The following is a 16,469-nucleotide window of genomic DNA, read 5'->3' as shown; positions in this document are numbered from 1 at the left end:
TTAGAGATTTTCATCTCACAGTTTGGGAGTTATCAACATAGTTACGTGCATTATTTAATCAGGACGCAGGCAGGAGGTCTTCACTGATGACACAATAATCATAGTTTCACATGCAAACCCACCTGAAGCAATTACGCCCGAATTTAAATTGTTTGTTTGAGACAAAAGTCATGACAGAAAATATTAAAGAGTCAAACAAATGCTCAGCACATGAGAAGTTGAAACAAAATGACAGCACTGTCAAATATAATGAAACGGTGTTTCTCTCTTTAAAGATGAACGTTTACTAATCCTTTTACAAAACAAGTGCATTTAATTTGTGTCTTGAACTTGTCAGAGCTTGGCTAATAGATCAATTAATTATTGAATTACAGTCATTTAGACTTCCTGCTAGGCTAGCCATCAGTGCTTTGATTTCATGGCTAAGCAGCAGATAATGAGCCAATATGTGCGTGGGTGTGTGAGTCCTCAGTATAATCTGAATTGATATCACAAACTGGGGGCCAAAAAGCAGGACTCCAGGAGAAGAATAATACTTTTTGTGAGCTCGCCATTTCTTAATTACAGGGCTCCAGACTGCGACCAAATGGTCGCATTTTGCGCCTAAAATTAGACAGTGCGAGTAAATTTTTCATCAACTCGCGCATGCGCGACCAGTAAATTAGCAGATTTCTTTTTTTTGCTTTCTATTTTTGTTGCTTACAAACTTGTTCTACACTTCAGCCCACTATAGTTAGCGGTAATGCCTGAATGACTGGTTTGCTAACCGACATTAACTCCAGAAGAAGAAAGGAGACGAAAACCGAAGAAGAAGGCTGGCCTGTGTGAGAGCGGGGGGGGGGCTAATGTGTGAAAAGAGGCGCACCGCAGCGGAGACACAACGAGGGCGAGGGCCGCAGAGTGAGAGGTCCACGAGGGGATCCTCACCACCGAGCGGCGTCCCCGTCCCCCGAGTTGAATCTCTGGGTCAACTCAGCCGACACTCACATGTCTGCCCTATAGACTGATGCTCACGGTAAACGCATTCGATCGGGAGCGCGCGAGGATTTTGATAAAGTTAGCGGAAGGATTTAAGTGACAACATCCGGTTTTGCAAAGTTAGCGGAAAGAACCACGTGAAACAACATCCGTTTTTCAAAATAAGATGTCGACAAATCATACACGAACATATAAAAGTAAACAATTAACTGATTTTGTATCTTTAGAGATCGTTTCTGAGATTTTGCTTGAATTATGCTAACATTAAAACATTTTTATTGGACCAAGGAAGAGTTTATAAAAATGTGTCAGTCTTTTGTATGTTAACCCTTGTGTTGCCTTAGGGTCATTTTGACCCGAATCAATATTACACCCTCCCCCGCCTTTGGGTCATTTTGACCCGATTCAATGTTTCACCCTCCTGTTACCTTTATATTTACTAACATATTTTACCCTTTGGGTTCAATTTGACGCCAGCAATTAAAACCTCCATAAAATTATTAGAATTAATATTGTTTTCCAAGTTTAAGTGTGAGGCACTTTATGTTTGTTTGTTGACTACCGAAAGAACACCGACATTAAACATTGAATGGGGTCAAATTAATCCTAAGGCGGTGGGAGGGTGTAATATTGATTCGGGTCAAAATGACCCTAAGGCAACACAAGGGTTAAGAAAAGTCCTGTATATAGATTTCCCCAAGAGTTCCAGGAAATGAATAATGCAGATGTGTTCCATACATATCTGAAATCCCCTACAATAGCAATCAAACAATTTTAATGTATCAATTAGGACATTTTTCAAAGTAAAAGTTCTAAATGTTTAAAGAAATCGGTAATTTCTTTAATGTTTGAGTTGCTTTATATATGTATTTCCTCATAGTCCTAGGCAATAATGCTACACAATAAATAGAATGCTTCAATCGACACCGTGATCGGTATTATCGGATCGGCAGATACTGATTTCGGTGATCGGTATTATCGGTGATCGGCAGATACTGATTTCAGTGATTGGTGATCGGCACCAAAAACCTGATCGGTGCATCTCTAGAAACCAACAAATGTTTTGATTGGCCACATCGAAGTGCAAAATGCACATGCTCAAGGTATGTTTTCTCTTAAAATATGTTTAAACTCAATACAGTAACTTCTGAAGAGTTCTCTGTTGTGAATGTTTTGCAGTTCATGAAGGCAATTACGAAAATTACAGAGTGGCGGGTGGAGATTTCACCCTGTTATAATGGTAGGGGAAACACTGGAGTTGATAAGCGTGTCTTCTTGTCTGATCAATACGCAACTGAATGTGCGTGAATGGACAGAGCGGCCAGCTGCTGATCACTCACTCAACAGCTCGACCTGCACGAATAGACGGTGCGCGCATAGCGCGCAAACATTTTTTTTGGGGAGCACCGAAGACCCATTTTGACCCAGGAAAAACCCTGTGTGCGCCCCTACATTTTCTGCTTGCGCCCCTAAAATTTTAAGTTAGGGGCCACTGTGCTCCTAGTAAAAAAAAAGTTAGTCTGGAGCCCTGAATTATGTCTGGCGCTTTGACAGAAGTGAAGTTAATTAATCATTTTAGGACCTTTGCCCTAAGCATACGAAAGTAATTCACATCAGCAATCACACACCGATTCTAAACGCTCCAAGCTGACATCATTCTTTGGTGTACGTGACACAAGGAGTTAAATTATCAACAAAGAAATGTTACAATTAGGATTTACAACATGTTTAAGAAAATAAGGAAATATGCAAACCTAAGAAGATTCTATATTTCAAGAAAAGAAGACACATGTTGGAAAACACATGAATCACATCAACAGATCCAGAATGTTCTTTCATTATCACTTTTTTGGACTATGCTCTGTTTTATTTAAGCATAATTCACTTGACACACACTCAATACACATGACACAAAGTCGGCCTTCAATGTTATTATTCCTGAAAAGAAGCCATGATTGAAAACCAAATGCCTCCGTCTTGATACAAAAGAAGCTTATTTTAGTTTCCGTTCCATTTCTGAACAATTCAATTCAATTCAGTGTATTTTGTTTAGCCCATTCTCACAAATTACAAATTTGCCTCACAGAGCTAACAGAAACCTCTTCCTTTCTTTCTGCATCCATGAGCTTCTGTTAAGGTCAAACTGTTATCTTGAACTCGTTGTTCCCTCTGGAGTGTTTGTGTCCTTACCGTCAGCCACTAATAACACTTCATTGATAATCAACAACTGTGACTGGTACAATACACAAGAGTGAATCAGCATGTGGCGTTAATGGCACCTTTCAGAGAGACTTTCTATATGAAAAGATATTGAAACCCATTCATGCCAAAAGAGAAAAACAAATGGGAATATCAGCGCCACAGGAGACATTTCACTGCCACTGCATGTATTCAAAAGCAGGAGCAACGTTTGATAAGGAACTTTGGAGAGGAGCACCACCCCAAAGCCTTTGGGAATAATTTCCACTTGATTCTGTCAGCTTTGCTAACATCCAGGAGTTGAGCAGGAACAGCTTGCCTCAGAGTGCTCACATCAACTTCAATGTCATTCAGGGCTTTTGTATAGTGTGGACAGGCGAAAGGGAATTGAGGTATATCTGCCAAAATAGTTTCCCAATGTGGACCAACAGAATTGTTAAGCATGAAGACATAAAGCATTAAAGCCAGGGAGCTTATCTACACGTGTGTAATGATTAGAAATAAAGCCTCGGAATTCCCATTGAACAGGAAACGTATACGAATGATCCTCCAGGGAGGGATTTGAAAACAGATAAGAGCAAAGCTTTGAATTATTGCTGTGAAAAATAACGCGTTTACGCGTTATGATTAAATTACAGGATTAATTAGTTTTAAAAAATGTGCGCATTTAACGCATGCGCAGAATGAGCTTCCAATACGTCTGTTGTTGGTCGTCTCTACAGTAGCATGTCATTTCTGTCTTTCTGTCCATGGTTTTATCTTGGCTTGGACAAATACTGGTTTTTCTAAAGTGTTAATTCAGGCCCACCTCTGCTGCAGCATCTATTTTCTTGTTGGATTTACTCTGCACGTCTACTGGGTGATTTCTAGTGAGCAGCTACATTTTGAGTAGTAGGGGTTTTGAGGTGGGGATAGGGATGAGGTCCTATCAGTCCTCAGCAGTAGACACCTGAGGAGGGACAGGCGCTCTCTCTCAGGATTAAACTTTAAAAGTAATGAAACTTTTAAATGTTTTTCCCCAGCAAATATAAAATAAACATCGTTAAATTGAAAGGTTCGGTGAACACGAAGAGCTTGATATTTCTGTAATCGCCCTGGCCATGACGGGAGCTTCCAGCGGGGCGAGTTTAAAAGTGATCTCTGAATCGAAGTGTCGTGATTGACTGCTTATTCCTCTCAAATTCATTCCGTAAGGATTTATGGGCAAAATAGAGTGGACTGCCTGCCAGGCAATTACTGTCAAGTGGATCCAATTGCACCTCTTTGTCACTCTAATACTAGAAATTTGGTTCTCATTAGTTAAATGTCAAATCGAATTAAGGCCTTCATTTATTTTACAAGACTCTGTCCGACACCTTTGGCAACTTCTTATCCCATTGCTGCTGGTCCAATCACCTGCTTTGGGTTTACAACAGTCAACGAGTGCAGGGAGAAAACTGGAAATACAGGCAACCTATTTTTGTTTACACCCATGACTTTCCAAAACGTCATGACATCATAATTTTACCGTATTTGAACGTGTGTGACATTTTCAAAATGAATATGATGAATTATTGAGTTAACACCGCGGTTGTCTCCTCATGAATTCTCCTTCTCTACTTTCCTTGACCCCGTGACGTTTTCCACAGAGGTCAAGGAAAAGTGGTTTAGGGTTAGACGTTAGGAGGTACATTTTGGTAATGGATAAACATGTGTTTCTTTAGGTCACACTGACCTTTGACGAGCAGCTGGGCATGTATGCCAAATTTGTAGAACTTTCTTCAAAGGCTTCTTAAGATATCTCGTTCCCCAAAACGTGACGGACAGACGGACAACCTAAAAACGTGCTTTAAATAATTGAGTTAAGTATATGGAATGAACTGAAGTGTCTGGAGAATATAGAATACGAATGAAAGGCTTTGTATTAAAGTGTGTACCTCTGCTCATCACACTGCATGTGCGACAGGAAGCCGAGTTACAGTATCCAGGGGGATCAACTGTCTGCCCATCACAGCTGAGGAGCGTGACCTACAGCGGGGCCTTCAATGAAGTGTGTTTGAGCTTCCCACTGAAACCCAGACAAAATGTCAATACTTGTGATATCCTGACAACTACAGTATAAACAGTCGCACCATTAATCGTGATCTATAATCCCTGTCAAATGGCAATCCCCCCTGGTGGGTCGCACCATTCACAGCCAGAGACAGCCGGCCACAACAGAGAGGCCACTGTGGACAGTGATGCGCACTCGTGAGACGTCGAACTAATGACGAATAGTTACGACGTGCCGTTTGTGTGAGTGTGTATGTGTGTCATTACCCAGTGCCCATGTGGTGTGTTAGCTGTACAAAGACAGAGTATCAAACCACAACATATGCTTCGGGATTGTCACTCTGCTGCAGGAAGAGAGCATGCACATGCTTTTCGAGTTGAGTGCTCAACGCAGTAGAAACCAACAGTAGGACTGCACCGGCGTCTGTGTGTTTGCCTGTTAAAGTTCCAATTCTCTTTATTTGCGTGTGAGTGCTCTTGTCAGGGAGCGTGTGTGTGTGTGTGTGTGTGTGTGTGTGTGCATCTCTGCAAGCACCCTCACTGCCAGATGGCTGCTGCCAGCATAGACATTACCTGGCTTCTCATTCCTGTGTGCCAGCCAGGCATGAAACAGGCTGAAAAAGTCCCATTCTGAAGCTGAAGCTGAAGCACCAAGAAGCGGACATCAGCAATTAAGAGTCAATCAAAACAGGGAAGAAAAGTAGGATCTTATTTTCATGCATGGGCCGATGATGAACACTGAAATAAATACAAATACTCCATTGGATATTCAGTCCGAAGCACCAATAGACTGGGAGCAGCAATACAAGCAGAGTTGGAGGTGTGTAGTCACTGGATCACCGCTGGTGAGATGGGACCAACAGATAGCAACGGGAGGAGGAACCGAAGGGAAGAAACGAGAGACAAAAACAAGTGAAGAAAATAGAGCGACTGATTGAAAGAGTAAATACTGGTGGTTTGCATATTGAGAAAAGAGGATGGTGAGCCAGAGGTGGACCTCACTGCACATGCTGAGCTGTGTCAGCTCTTGCCTGCAGCAACGACTCGCAACAGCTGCCGCAGCTGAACTTTATGAAAGCGACAATACGGCCGCAGAAGAGATTCCTAGCATCGTCCGCACCGACACTGTCATCTAACTTGCCCCAAGCAATATCACAAAGAACACGACAGCTGATTCCTCTCTTGTAAAACAATTCGGATTTGACATTTGAAATAGAAAATAGTGATGTCAGCACTCGGCATTAAACACGATGCCACTAGTGTTTTGTGTTAAACGAATATGTGAATAAGGCAATTACGTCACGGCCACTCAGAAGTTTCTTCCTAACCTTACAACCTTCCAAACACTCTCAATAAATTATTCAAAGTCAAAAGGGAGTGAACTCTAAATGAAAACTGCCAAACCGGGAGAAGCGACGGGTTTTCAGAGAGGTAATCAAGAATAACACAGGCAGAGACAGACAACATAAACGGAGGGATGATCTTTTACTGTTCCCCCGTGGAGCTCCCAATTTAGGCTGGAGCTCGCAATTTAAACTGAAGCTCCTCTGTACCTGAGAGGCGAGGAGAGAGAATCTCGCTGACGTTCACATGGGACTCAGAGTCATGACCAGCAGGTTTGTTTTGGACTTAAACAGTTGCGACAGCAAATCAGAGAAACAAAACCTCAAGGATTAAGCTGCTCAATTGAAATGCAGTGTGCAATTAACTTTATAATCTGTTTACAAATGAGGTCTACCCTGCTTCAATCCCTGGAGTGTGTGGAGGGATGTGTTTGTATGCAGGTCTCAACCTGAATATATTATCACTTTGAGTGAAGACACATATAATAAAAAATGGAAACTCAATTTACATTGTTGTAAATAACAATATACATTAGCTGTGGAGCTGTGTGCGTGCGTGCTTGTGTGTGCGTGTGTGTGTCTGCCTGCATATGTGAGATTTATGTAGTCAGATTACGATGTGAAATAGAAAAGAGAAAGTAAGAGAGTGAAGTGGAGCTAATAAAAAAAAAAGGGAGTGCTCTATAAGTTCGGAAAATAGGGCATTTTCTCCAAATGTGAATGATTGATCGAGATGAGCTCAAATAGTTTTTGTATGAGAAAGGAGAGACTAAAAGCATTTGCCAATACAGTCCATTAGATGGAATGGGTGCAATTACTAATCCAGAGGCAGTGTCCTCCATCTGATGTGATCTTAAATAGATCTAATATCACACAGCCTCTGATGGCCACAAAGAGATATGATTATTCTCATCTGAGATGCGTGTGTGCGTGCACATGTTAAAGGTTTAACATGGTTTTGTCTCTTGAGAGAACTCACTCTCACTCAACCAAAAACCACACGTCTCTGTTCTCTCTCTCCACCCAGTCTGTGAACGGTCAGTTGATCAGCTCAGATGATAAACTCTTTCTCCACAGCTGGCCAGGAAATAATTGGGGTGTAAATAGTTGCTATACTGCCCTCAGGAAAACAACTGCAGATCACCACTTATTGCATTTTAAAGTTTAGATAATTGCTCACTATTTTCTCACTCCGCCTTACTGCTTTATTTCGTTTTAGCTTTCTCCTTCTCGTCAACTTTACCCCGCCCAGCTAAGCTGCAAACATCACAGCAGAAAGCCTATACTCTGCACTGTCAAATGAATGCTTTGTTCTAATAAGGTGCTTTGGATGCTGTGCTCCCTCCTGTGAAAAACTGCTGATTGTAACTGCAAGGAAAAGTGACGCTAATTGGAGGAAACTAAAAATCATTCACTTTCGAGATTGGTGTTAATGGTTGCCATGGCAGCTTCTTGTGAAATTGTCATTGGCACTGACAGTCACCTGACTGCTAATTACAGTCCAAATTAGTGATGAAGTTACTGGTCGCTGTTATTGGTTTTATTTGTTTTCACTATATGTGTGGCACTCTGAGATTCTTTGAAGGAAGAGTGCGATAAAAATGAAATGTATTATTATTATTATTATTGTTGAACAAAAGAACAACTATTAATGGCATATTTAGTAGTTTGTCCTGCAGCATGGAATGTGGTGTTACATGAATATATGAAATTACAAAGGATATTTGAGAGGGATAGAAAGCCCCAGGGGTTCTCAGAAAATGACAAATAAACCAACATTATACACGACTTCAGCATGGGAGAAGACTTTATATTGTGAGTCGCAATCTGTGACATATGATAAATTCAAATTGAACTATGCATAAGTAATATTGTCCTCTTTGTTTTCCGAGCCGTCTGGTTTCCGGAGCTTCTGAATAATAATGTACATTACAGACACATAAATAACTAAACACTTTGGTCTTTAAATAAATAAAATCTAATTTTTTGTATACCGATTTGAATTCAAGTCAGAAAGACTACAATATGAGTTCAGTGAACCATTCCCTCACATAAATAGACTCAACTCATTGTTTTTCTCATTAAAAACAAAAGACAAACAACCCCAAAACATCAACAGAATTATATGTTTGCCTCCAGAGGAGCAACACATCTGTGGTATTGCAGATTAGAGCCAGACTAAAGTCCAAGTATGGTTCTTTAAACACAAGCCAAAAAGCCTGACTAATATGGAGACAAATGAAAGTCGGGAGTGGGAGATGACACATAATTCACCGTGTAACGGAGGAGAAAGAATGTCGAAAGATACACGATCAGACAAAAGTGTAGAAAGTGTTGACTGCATCAGACTAATTGTCACTATGTAGTTTTACAGAGGGGAGTAGTGATTGAGAGCTCTAATGGAGTAACACACACACACATCCACACTGGGGCGCCCATTTTAACAGAGAGGTGTGTGTCTGTGTGAGTTACCACGGCCAGTTAATGATGACCCGTAATGCATTTTGTGGCGATAGGAGCTGTGAGATCAGACATGTGTTCAGGGTGGGCAGAGAGGATGGGAAAAAAGATAAAGGCAGGGAGAGAGGGGAGTGGAGAGAGCATGTTTGTGTCAGAAAATGAGACAGATGATGAGGTAACTATGGTAAAAGAGAAAGAAAGAGAGTGATTAGAAGAGAAAGTGAGACAGGGAGTAGAGTTTCAGTCTCACCATGTCTATGAGGCTCTCCTGGATCCGGTTCAGAGTGGTTCTCAGTCTGCTGCTGATAAGGCCCAGACCCGATGACTCGTACTGTAGGATACACAAACACACACTATATAGAAATATATATACTGGATATATATACATACACATACACAATTAGTTTGTTTCTGCACCGTGCACAAACACCTTCCTCTATAAGAGCACAAACTTCTGTCGTGTGAAAGCGCACGTGCACACACACACACACACACACACACACACACCTCACACAGTCACAGACAAGAGAATCTTTACTTTCTGCTTCTAGCCGTGATAAATCCAAAAGAGGGAGGAGTAAACTGGAGGAGCATACATGAAATCAATCTCAGTGTGGGGCGGGAGAAAGCACAGCAAACGTAACATCTTAATGCAACTGAAATCCCTCTCGGATGCGTCTGTTGTCACTTCAACCACACCACAAGTGTTGACCAGCATTTTGGACTAGCAAGGGGATAACCTCGTGTATTAGTCACAATGCTTCCAGAGATCTCCTCTTACCAAGCAAGCAGGGCCCACCACCCTGGCAGGAGCCCCGTCTCTGCCACCATGAGTTGGCAGAGACGGGCTTGGGGCAGGCTATGGATGACGAATGGGCAGCAGACAGGAAAAACAACAAGAAGCAAAGTCTCACATTAAAGAAATAAAACACTGTGGAGGAAGTATTATAGGACTGGAGAAAAACAAAGAGATGACATGAGATTAATGGAAGCAATCATGAACACTTTCTTGCACCACATTAAATACTACACTTGTCTTTCATACTTGATACAAAGTGTGGTAATGATTGAGAATGTCTTGACACGTCACTAATACCACAGTTGTCTAGTGTCTTCTGTGTCTCTCCAGGAAGCTTTCCATGGTTTGAGAAACATTTTATTATTTGTTTTCCATCTCGGTATCTTCAACAAAAGGCATATTTTATATATATTATTATATTACATTGGGGTTTGAGGAAGTTGGGCAGAGGGCGAGTTGAATAAAAGACGCTCATTGAGCTGCCTCATGGGGATTCAAACATCTTTGAAGCATTTTTATATTTTTCAAATCTGTTTTTTTAAGTCCTCTTGGGCCCCCTTAAATCAGATTGCCCTCGTCCTAATGCAGTAAAATAGCCTTGCAATAGAGGATAATATTCAAACTAGATTTCTCATCTATCAGTGAAGAACTGGCATCATTGGTTATTAGTCATAATTCAGCCTGATTCACAAATATGTGCAAAAACTTTGATTTCCACATATACATGCAAGATTCAAATAATTCAGTGTGAGGAACTTTCTCTCAGTGACTTACTCTCTTTCTCTTACTACGTCTGTCTTTCTTCTGTCTCTTATTAGGATATCCAGGTTAATCCGTGGGGCTAACTTTCTTAATTCTGAAGCATTAATCACTTTTTTTCAAAAATAGTTTATAACTCTGCTCCCTCAGTCCGAGAACTTAAAAGTCAGGTTATTAATGGCAATGAATCTGTGAGCATGACACATAATGCATCTTTGGCATGCGAGACAAAGTCAATGGTGCAGCTTGACTTGACAGGGTCAATATACAAAGATAATGGGCTATTTCCCCTTTTTAATATTAATGTCATCTGTTACTCTTCAAGTGGAGGAGTCAAGCAGCTCCATCGTGATTCCAGCAGTGTAACGAGAGCAAAGCCTAGGTCAAAATACCAGCATATGTGCGTAGCAGTTTTCCATAATCTTTTGAAAGATTCATGGGGGACATTAGCATTTTACAGTCGGTGCCTCTGAGTAAGACTATTATTGAAATGAGCCTGTTCATGATATCACATTTAATGAGGACTTGAGGTACACAGGATACAGAGTCAGAGTCTCAGAGAGATGCAGGCAGAGAGAAGTGGAATGGAAGCAGTGCGAGGAAGAAAAAGAAGGAGACGAACGATGCTATGGAAAAGGAGCCATGCATATAAGATTAAGGACACTGTGGCAGAAAAAAAGAAGAAAAAAGAAGGTGGGGAGTGTCAGAAAATATGACTTACAGTCAATGTGTGAAGAAGGAAAAAAGTATTTAAGATGAGATAGACAGTAATACACAGAAAGAGTGAAGTATATAAAAGCATGGAGAACCAGTGTCACCGTCCCTCATCTCCCCATCACACACACATGTCAATAATGTGTAGTGGAGTGGCCCCTGCGGAGCGTTCATCCTCTTTATTTCGTCCACCTCGATGGAACAGAAATCATTTTGTTGCCATCATTATCACTTCCCCCGAGGGAGATACTGATGCAAATGCGGTTTTCTTTCTTTGTGAGGCACGATAAATGACATAATGCTCTCTCCTTATGCTACATCGGTTGTACCGTGCTTTCAGAAAATTGCTTCCATTTATTTCTACGAATTTTAGATTCTCATGTTTATTAGATAATATACATAAATAATCTCCGTCTTTTGGCATTGCTCTCTGTCTCAGTACACATTTAAGTTGAATGATAGGCTGCAGTCTGCACGCCTACTGTCCCTCGCTGCATGTAATATGTTGTAGCTGCAGGCTTTGCAATTTGGAGAAAAAAAAGGTCCCCTATACTCCCATTTGTGTATTTGTTGTAGCTCAGTTAGACACACAACAAAGGGGCTGTTCGTATTGTTTTTGTGGACCTTTTCATGCCTGTATTAAAAATGTAAAAAAAAAAGAAAAAAGCAACAATAGAAATATGCCAGGAAATGAGGCGGGAGAGAGGAATACATCATGACAAGTTGGCTCCTTAAACATCTCGATCACCAAAGCACCTCAAATGTTTCTGATGTCGGGATATACTATTACAATGAGTGTGCCGCTGTGTTTTATAGAAGTCCACTGATGCACATGCACTAATGCGACATGAGCAGAACGAGCTCCCCACTGACATCCGGCCAGCAGAAAGTCTCCACATCTTCTGCCGGAAACTAAAAACACATCTTTTCCGACTATATAGTGACAGTCAAGTCACGTGCCACCGGAGTGCCACTTGAATGGCACTTACTTATGGTATTTTTGTAGTTAGGCTTCCCCCAGGACTACCACCTCTTCTTCCACCTTCCTCTCTCCTCCTTCTTCCCGCTCCTTCCTCTTCCTCCTCCTCCCTCTTCCTCCCACTCCTCCTCCCTCCTTGCGTTGATTGTTGTTTGTCATGTCCAAATGTTGCACCTTCCACCAAAAAAAATTCCTCGTTTGTTTGTGAAAACATTCATTCTTTGGCAATAAACCTGTTTCTGATTCTGATTCTGATTCTGATTAAAGAAACTTTACTTTCTTGATTCTTGTTGTTCTGCGATTGTAGTCATGGTGGTATGCACTTATTGTAAGTCGCTTTGGATAAAAGCGTCAGCTAAATGCAATGTAATGTAATAAAGCAGACTATTTCACAGCATAATGACAGTGAAAACATCAGTAAAAATGGACACAGTTCCTTTAAATCTTTCTTGGAAGAGTAACTGTAGTCAGTTTAATAATCCTGATTGCACCTGCAAACTAGAGGTGACATGTACCATGGCACTGTAATACCGCGCTAAATCACAGCCGAGTGTGGTCTCAAGTACAACAGACCACACCGGACCACTCCCAGCTGTGACATCGTGAATCTGTGCTTTTCATCCCGTCGAGGTTTAGTGTGGAATTACTCTCAAACATAAATGTGTTCTAATAAATTCAACATAAATATACATTAAGTTGTAATTCAAAAATACTATACCATGTCATTGCGTCCAAAGAAGGTGTATACAGCGTACAGATAGTAGTCGAAGAGCTGTGACACACAGTGGATGACATCGAAGGCGATCGGCTTCAGAATGCTCATCATCTGCATATACTTCCCTGTTGGGAGATGAACGTTAATAAACAGTTTGTTTGACTCGCACACTGGGTTTCATTTCAGAAGAGTTGTTGTTTTTTAACCAAGTATCGGAATATAATAAATGAAATGCTTGAAGTACATCATATTGGAGATTAAAAGCCTTAAACTACAGGAAGTTAATCATGGTGGAGCCGCATCCTTTAGGGAAGAACTTCAGCAGGAACACGTGGCATTTGCATCCACTCAAGGTCAATGATTCAGTTTAGCAGAAAGGTAATAAAACAAAGCAATAAGAACGGAGGTCAAGGGGTGCAACAGAGTTACCATTGACTCAGAACTGATAAATGGAGGGGAAAAGAAGAAATAAACTCAATCTAGTTGGTATTGCCACTGAGGCAGCACTATTTCTCTCACACTCATTTTTTCACACCATTTCTCTTGAAATCTGCCCCAAACACTCAGGGAGCAATCCAACTTCATCAAAGAGCTGCACAGACCAAATTAGAAGTGATCGCTTGGAATCAAACTTTGGCTTTTGCCTCCACACAGCTTGAAATCAAGATTACCAATTATCTAAAGAAAAGACTAAAACTAATATTTTGTAGAGGACAGTGTGCGGGAAGGTTTTAAAGTACGAACCGAAGATGGAAAACAAAGAGGACACTTTAAATTAAAACAACTGGCAAGAGGACCAGATTTTGTTGTAATAACAGCAAATCTGTATCATCCTGAATTAATAAATCAGTTAATATGGCAGAAGAATTAATAACTGCCACGTCCAATTCCTTTTGACGCAAGAGCATCGCATTATGAAGGTCAATTACCAAGAAACGCGCTTTGTCGTGGAATTGCTCAGACATCTTCAAAGCCACGTTACATACCTCTTTGGATACAAAAGGTCAGAGCTCAGGTTGAAGGCTAATCATTATTAGTGCAGCTCAGTCACACAGAGAGCTGCAGAGTGCACTGATCTCAAAGCGCTGCGGGATTTAATGCTGAATAAATAGATGACTCAGCAGGTTAGAGAAGACTCCCACTGTGCTGCTCTCAAGGAGCGCTAAGTGGCACAGCGAGTACTGGACGTGTGCTGAAGACTCACCGACCAGCCGGATGACGTTGAGGGTGGTGTTGGTGAGAATCGGTGCCTTGTTAAGGTTGTAGTCTGACTTTTTCTTGCTTCTTATGGTTTCTCGGGACGCACTGATGATGCGTGCAGGATGTAGGGGGTTAACGAGAAATTAGGGGAGAGCATGAGATGAGGAATACATGTTAACGTCACTAATCCTCAGTAATGATGGGTCAGGTTCAAAATCCTTAGCGCCGGTCAAAGTCTTCTAATTGATCGATCAGAACCCATGACACAATGCGGGGGACACAGAGCGCCGATGGTGACGTTTCTGAACTGGTGATCCGGGGGCCCCTGACACTGCTCATCGAGCCATATTAGCAAGCAATCATTACATGGGCCTTCTCATTTCCGGATGTGACCATGCAACCTATTCAATAATTAACCATCAGGGATTCCTGCTTATAATAATGGTACATTAGCATTTCAGTGACTATAGGCCAACGTCAGGTTAATACACATAAGAAACAGGAAATTGAATGTCGTGAGAGTTTAAGCAAAAGTGCCAGGCCTCTCCGATGTGTGAAATAGCAAGACTGAAAACTGAGCACAAAAAATCAAGACACCATTCATAAAAGTAATTGTAAATTGCATGACAGGAAATTATTATTGTAAGAGTGCTTCCGTAATGAGGAGCTACTGAATAAATAATGTTGAATTGTTTTCTTGTTTCTTATGCAAATTAGGTGTCAAATGTGATGCCAGATCTCAGATATGCACAAACACACATATGTACACAGGTTCCTAAAATGTCCTTCCATCACATACACATGCAGCCGAAAACATAAACGGAACAAGGAGGGTTATAAAATCTCCATCATGCTGCATCAAAAGCAAAGACACAAATAATCACAGCAATAACTTGTTGAGACGATATCCGTTTGCATTAATTAACTCTTAGAATTAAACGCATCCTGATAATAAAATAAACAATTCAATGCATTCAAATGAATGAAAATGAATGACTTTACAGAAGATGCTGAGAAGCATGATTGCCTCTTCTTTTGTGATTCATCTTATAATCGTCACCAATCATGTGGGCAGAGGTGGGAAGAAAGAGAATTTTTCATAGACACAAAGCTTTATTCAAGCGTTCTGCCTACTTCGCAGGGTTAGCCAGAGGAGAGTGCAAATTACCATTGCTGAATGTATTAAAAGTGGCATAATGCATGACTTCCCATCCTTTATTAACCTTGTTGAAAAAGTTCGTAAAACTATTGCATTTGGATCTGTGATTAAAATGAATCCTTTCATGAGTTTAAAATAGCCAGGAGTAGATCTGATGGACACGTGGATTTACCACCGTCACTTCACATGTCATATCCTGTGTGACTTCGGAGCGGCGTAAAACCGTTTGACTCACAACTGACCTCTTGAGGGGGGCGTCCCCCGTCTGCTCGTCAACGTAGTCCTGCTTTAGCTCCTCGGGGACATCACTGTCACTGTCGTAATCTTGATACACACTCTTCTCCAGCTCGTCTGACTCATACTTCAATTGGGGGGGAGAAAAATGGAAGTCAATGGAAAATAGTCATAGGGACAGTGCAAAGAATAAATGCAGTACGGATAAAGCGAATACGGATGAAGCGAGTAGAAGGGATAAAAACAAGATAATCGGCGTTATAAAATGCTGTGGAACCAGTTGTTAAAGAGGAAGAAGAGCTGAGGAAGAGTGATAAACAATTACGCCGTTGGTGAATCGTGTCATCCAATACAAAAGAAAAAAACCTGTCAAACCAAAAAGGTATTTAAGGGCTGTAATTAAATGATGGAAACAAGTGTAACATTGCCCACCTTTTAGCCCTAATGGGTGCATAACCATGAAATGACATGCTTGAGAAGGAAAGGCAGAACATTAATTTGCCTCCCAGAGGAGAGTCGAGCTCCCCTGAAATAAGACAATACTGTCTTTGTCCTTTACTGCAAGCTGAAGCAGCACAGCAGCCATAGAGCAAGGATTACAGGCTTAAGAGTGAGCCAAGCTAGGGCTTCTGGAAGCCCGACGTGCTAGATAGTGCAATATTGCTTTTGATGTTGAGCCTTTTCGGAAAATATCCCAATATATATATAAATATATATATAAAGTGTGTATCAGGGCACCTGTGTATTTCTTCTCCCCATTCTTAAAGATAAATACGGTTTTATTCAACAAATAAGCCTTCAAGGAACAATTGATTTTGCACGTATATGTATAACATATAACAGTACTAATATTGGCTGGATCACTGACACCATGCAAATATCTAGGTGAACCCAATTCA

At 41.0% G+C, this 16,469-nt stretch overlaps 1 protein-coding gene across 2 annotated transcripts in view; it reads right to left on the bottom strand.

Annotated features, from left to right (window-relative positions):
• Nucleotides 1-16,469, bottom strand: part of vps50 (VPS50 EARP/GARPII complex subunit) — an 87,572-nt gene that overhangs the window by 18,217 nt on the left and 52,886 nt on the right. Inside the window, exons 19-23 of one of the 2 annotated variants that reach the window (XM_056418565.1) lie at nt 15,579-15,697; nt 14,182-14,282; nt 12,981-13,102; nt 9,793-9,870; nt 9,262-9,342 (exon numbers count right to left, since the gene is read on the bottom strand). In XM_056418565.1, coding sequence (XP_056274540.1) covers nt 9,262-9,342; nt 9,793-9,870; nt 12,981-13,102; nt 14,182-14,282; nt 15,579-15,697 — 501 coding nt within the window. The remainder of the gene's footprint in view (nt 1-9,261; nt 9,343-9,792; nt 9,871-12,980; nt 13,103-14,181; nt 14,283-15,578; nt 15,698-16,469) is intronic. The other variant, XM_056418574.1, reaches the window with a different exon arrangement.

This window comes from Pseudoliparis swirei, chromosome 1 (genome assembly GCF_029220125.1).
Source record: "Pseudoliparis swirei isolate HS2019 ecotype Mariana Trench chromosome 1, NWPU_hadal_v1, whole genome shotgun sequence".
Taxonomy (NCBI): domain Eukaryota; kingdom Metazoa; phylum Chordata; class Actinopteri; order Perciformes; family Liparidae; genus Pseudoliparis; species Pseudoliparis swirei.
The sequence above is the reverse complement of the archived record's forward strand: the minus strand, read 5'-3'. Positions and strand labels throughout refer to the sequence as shown.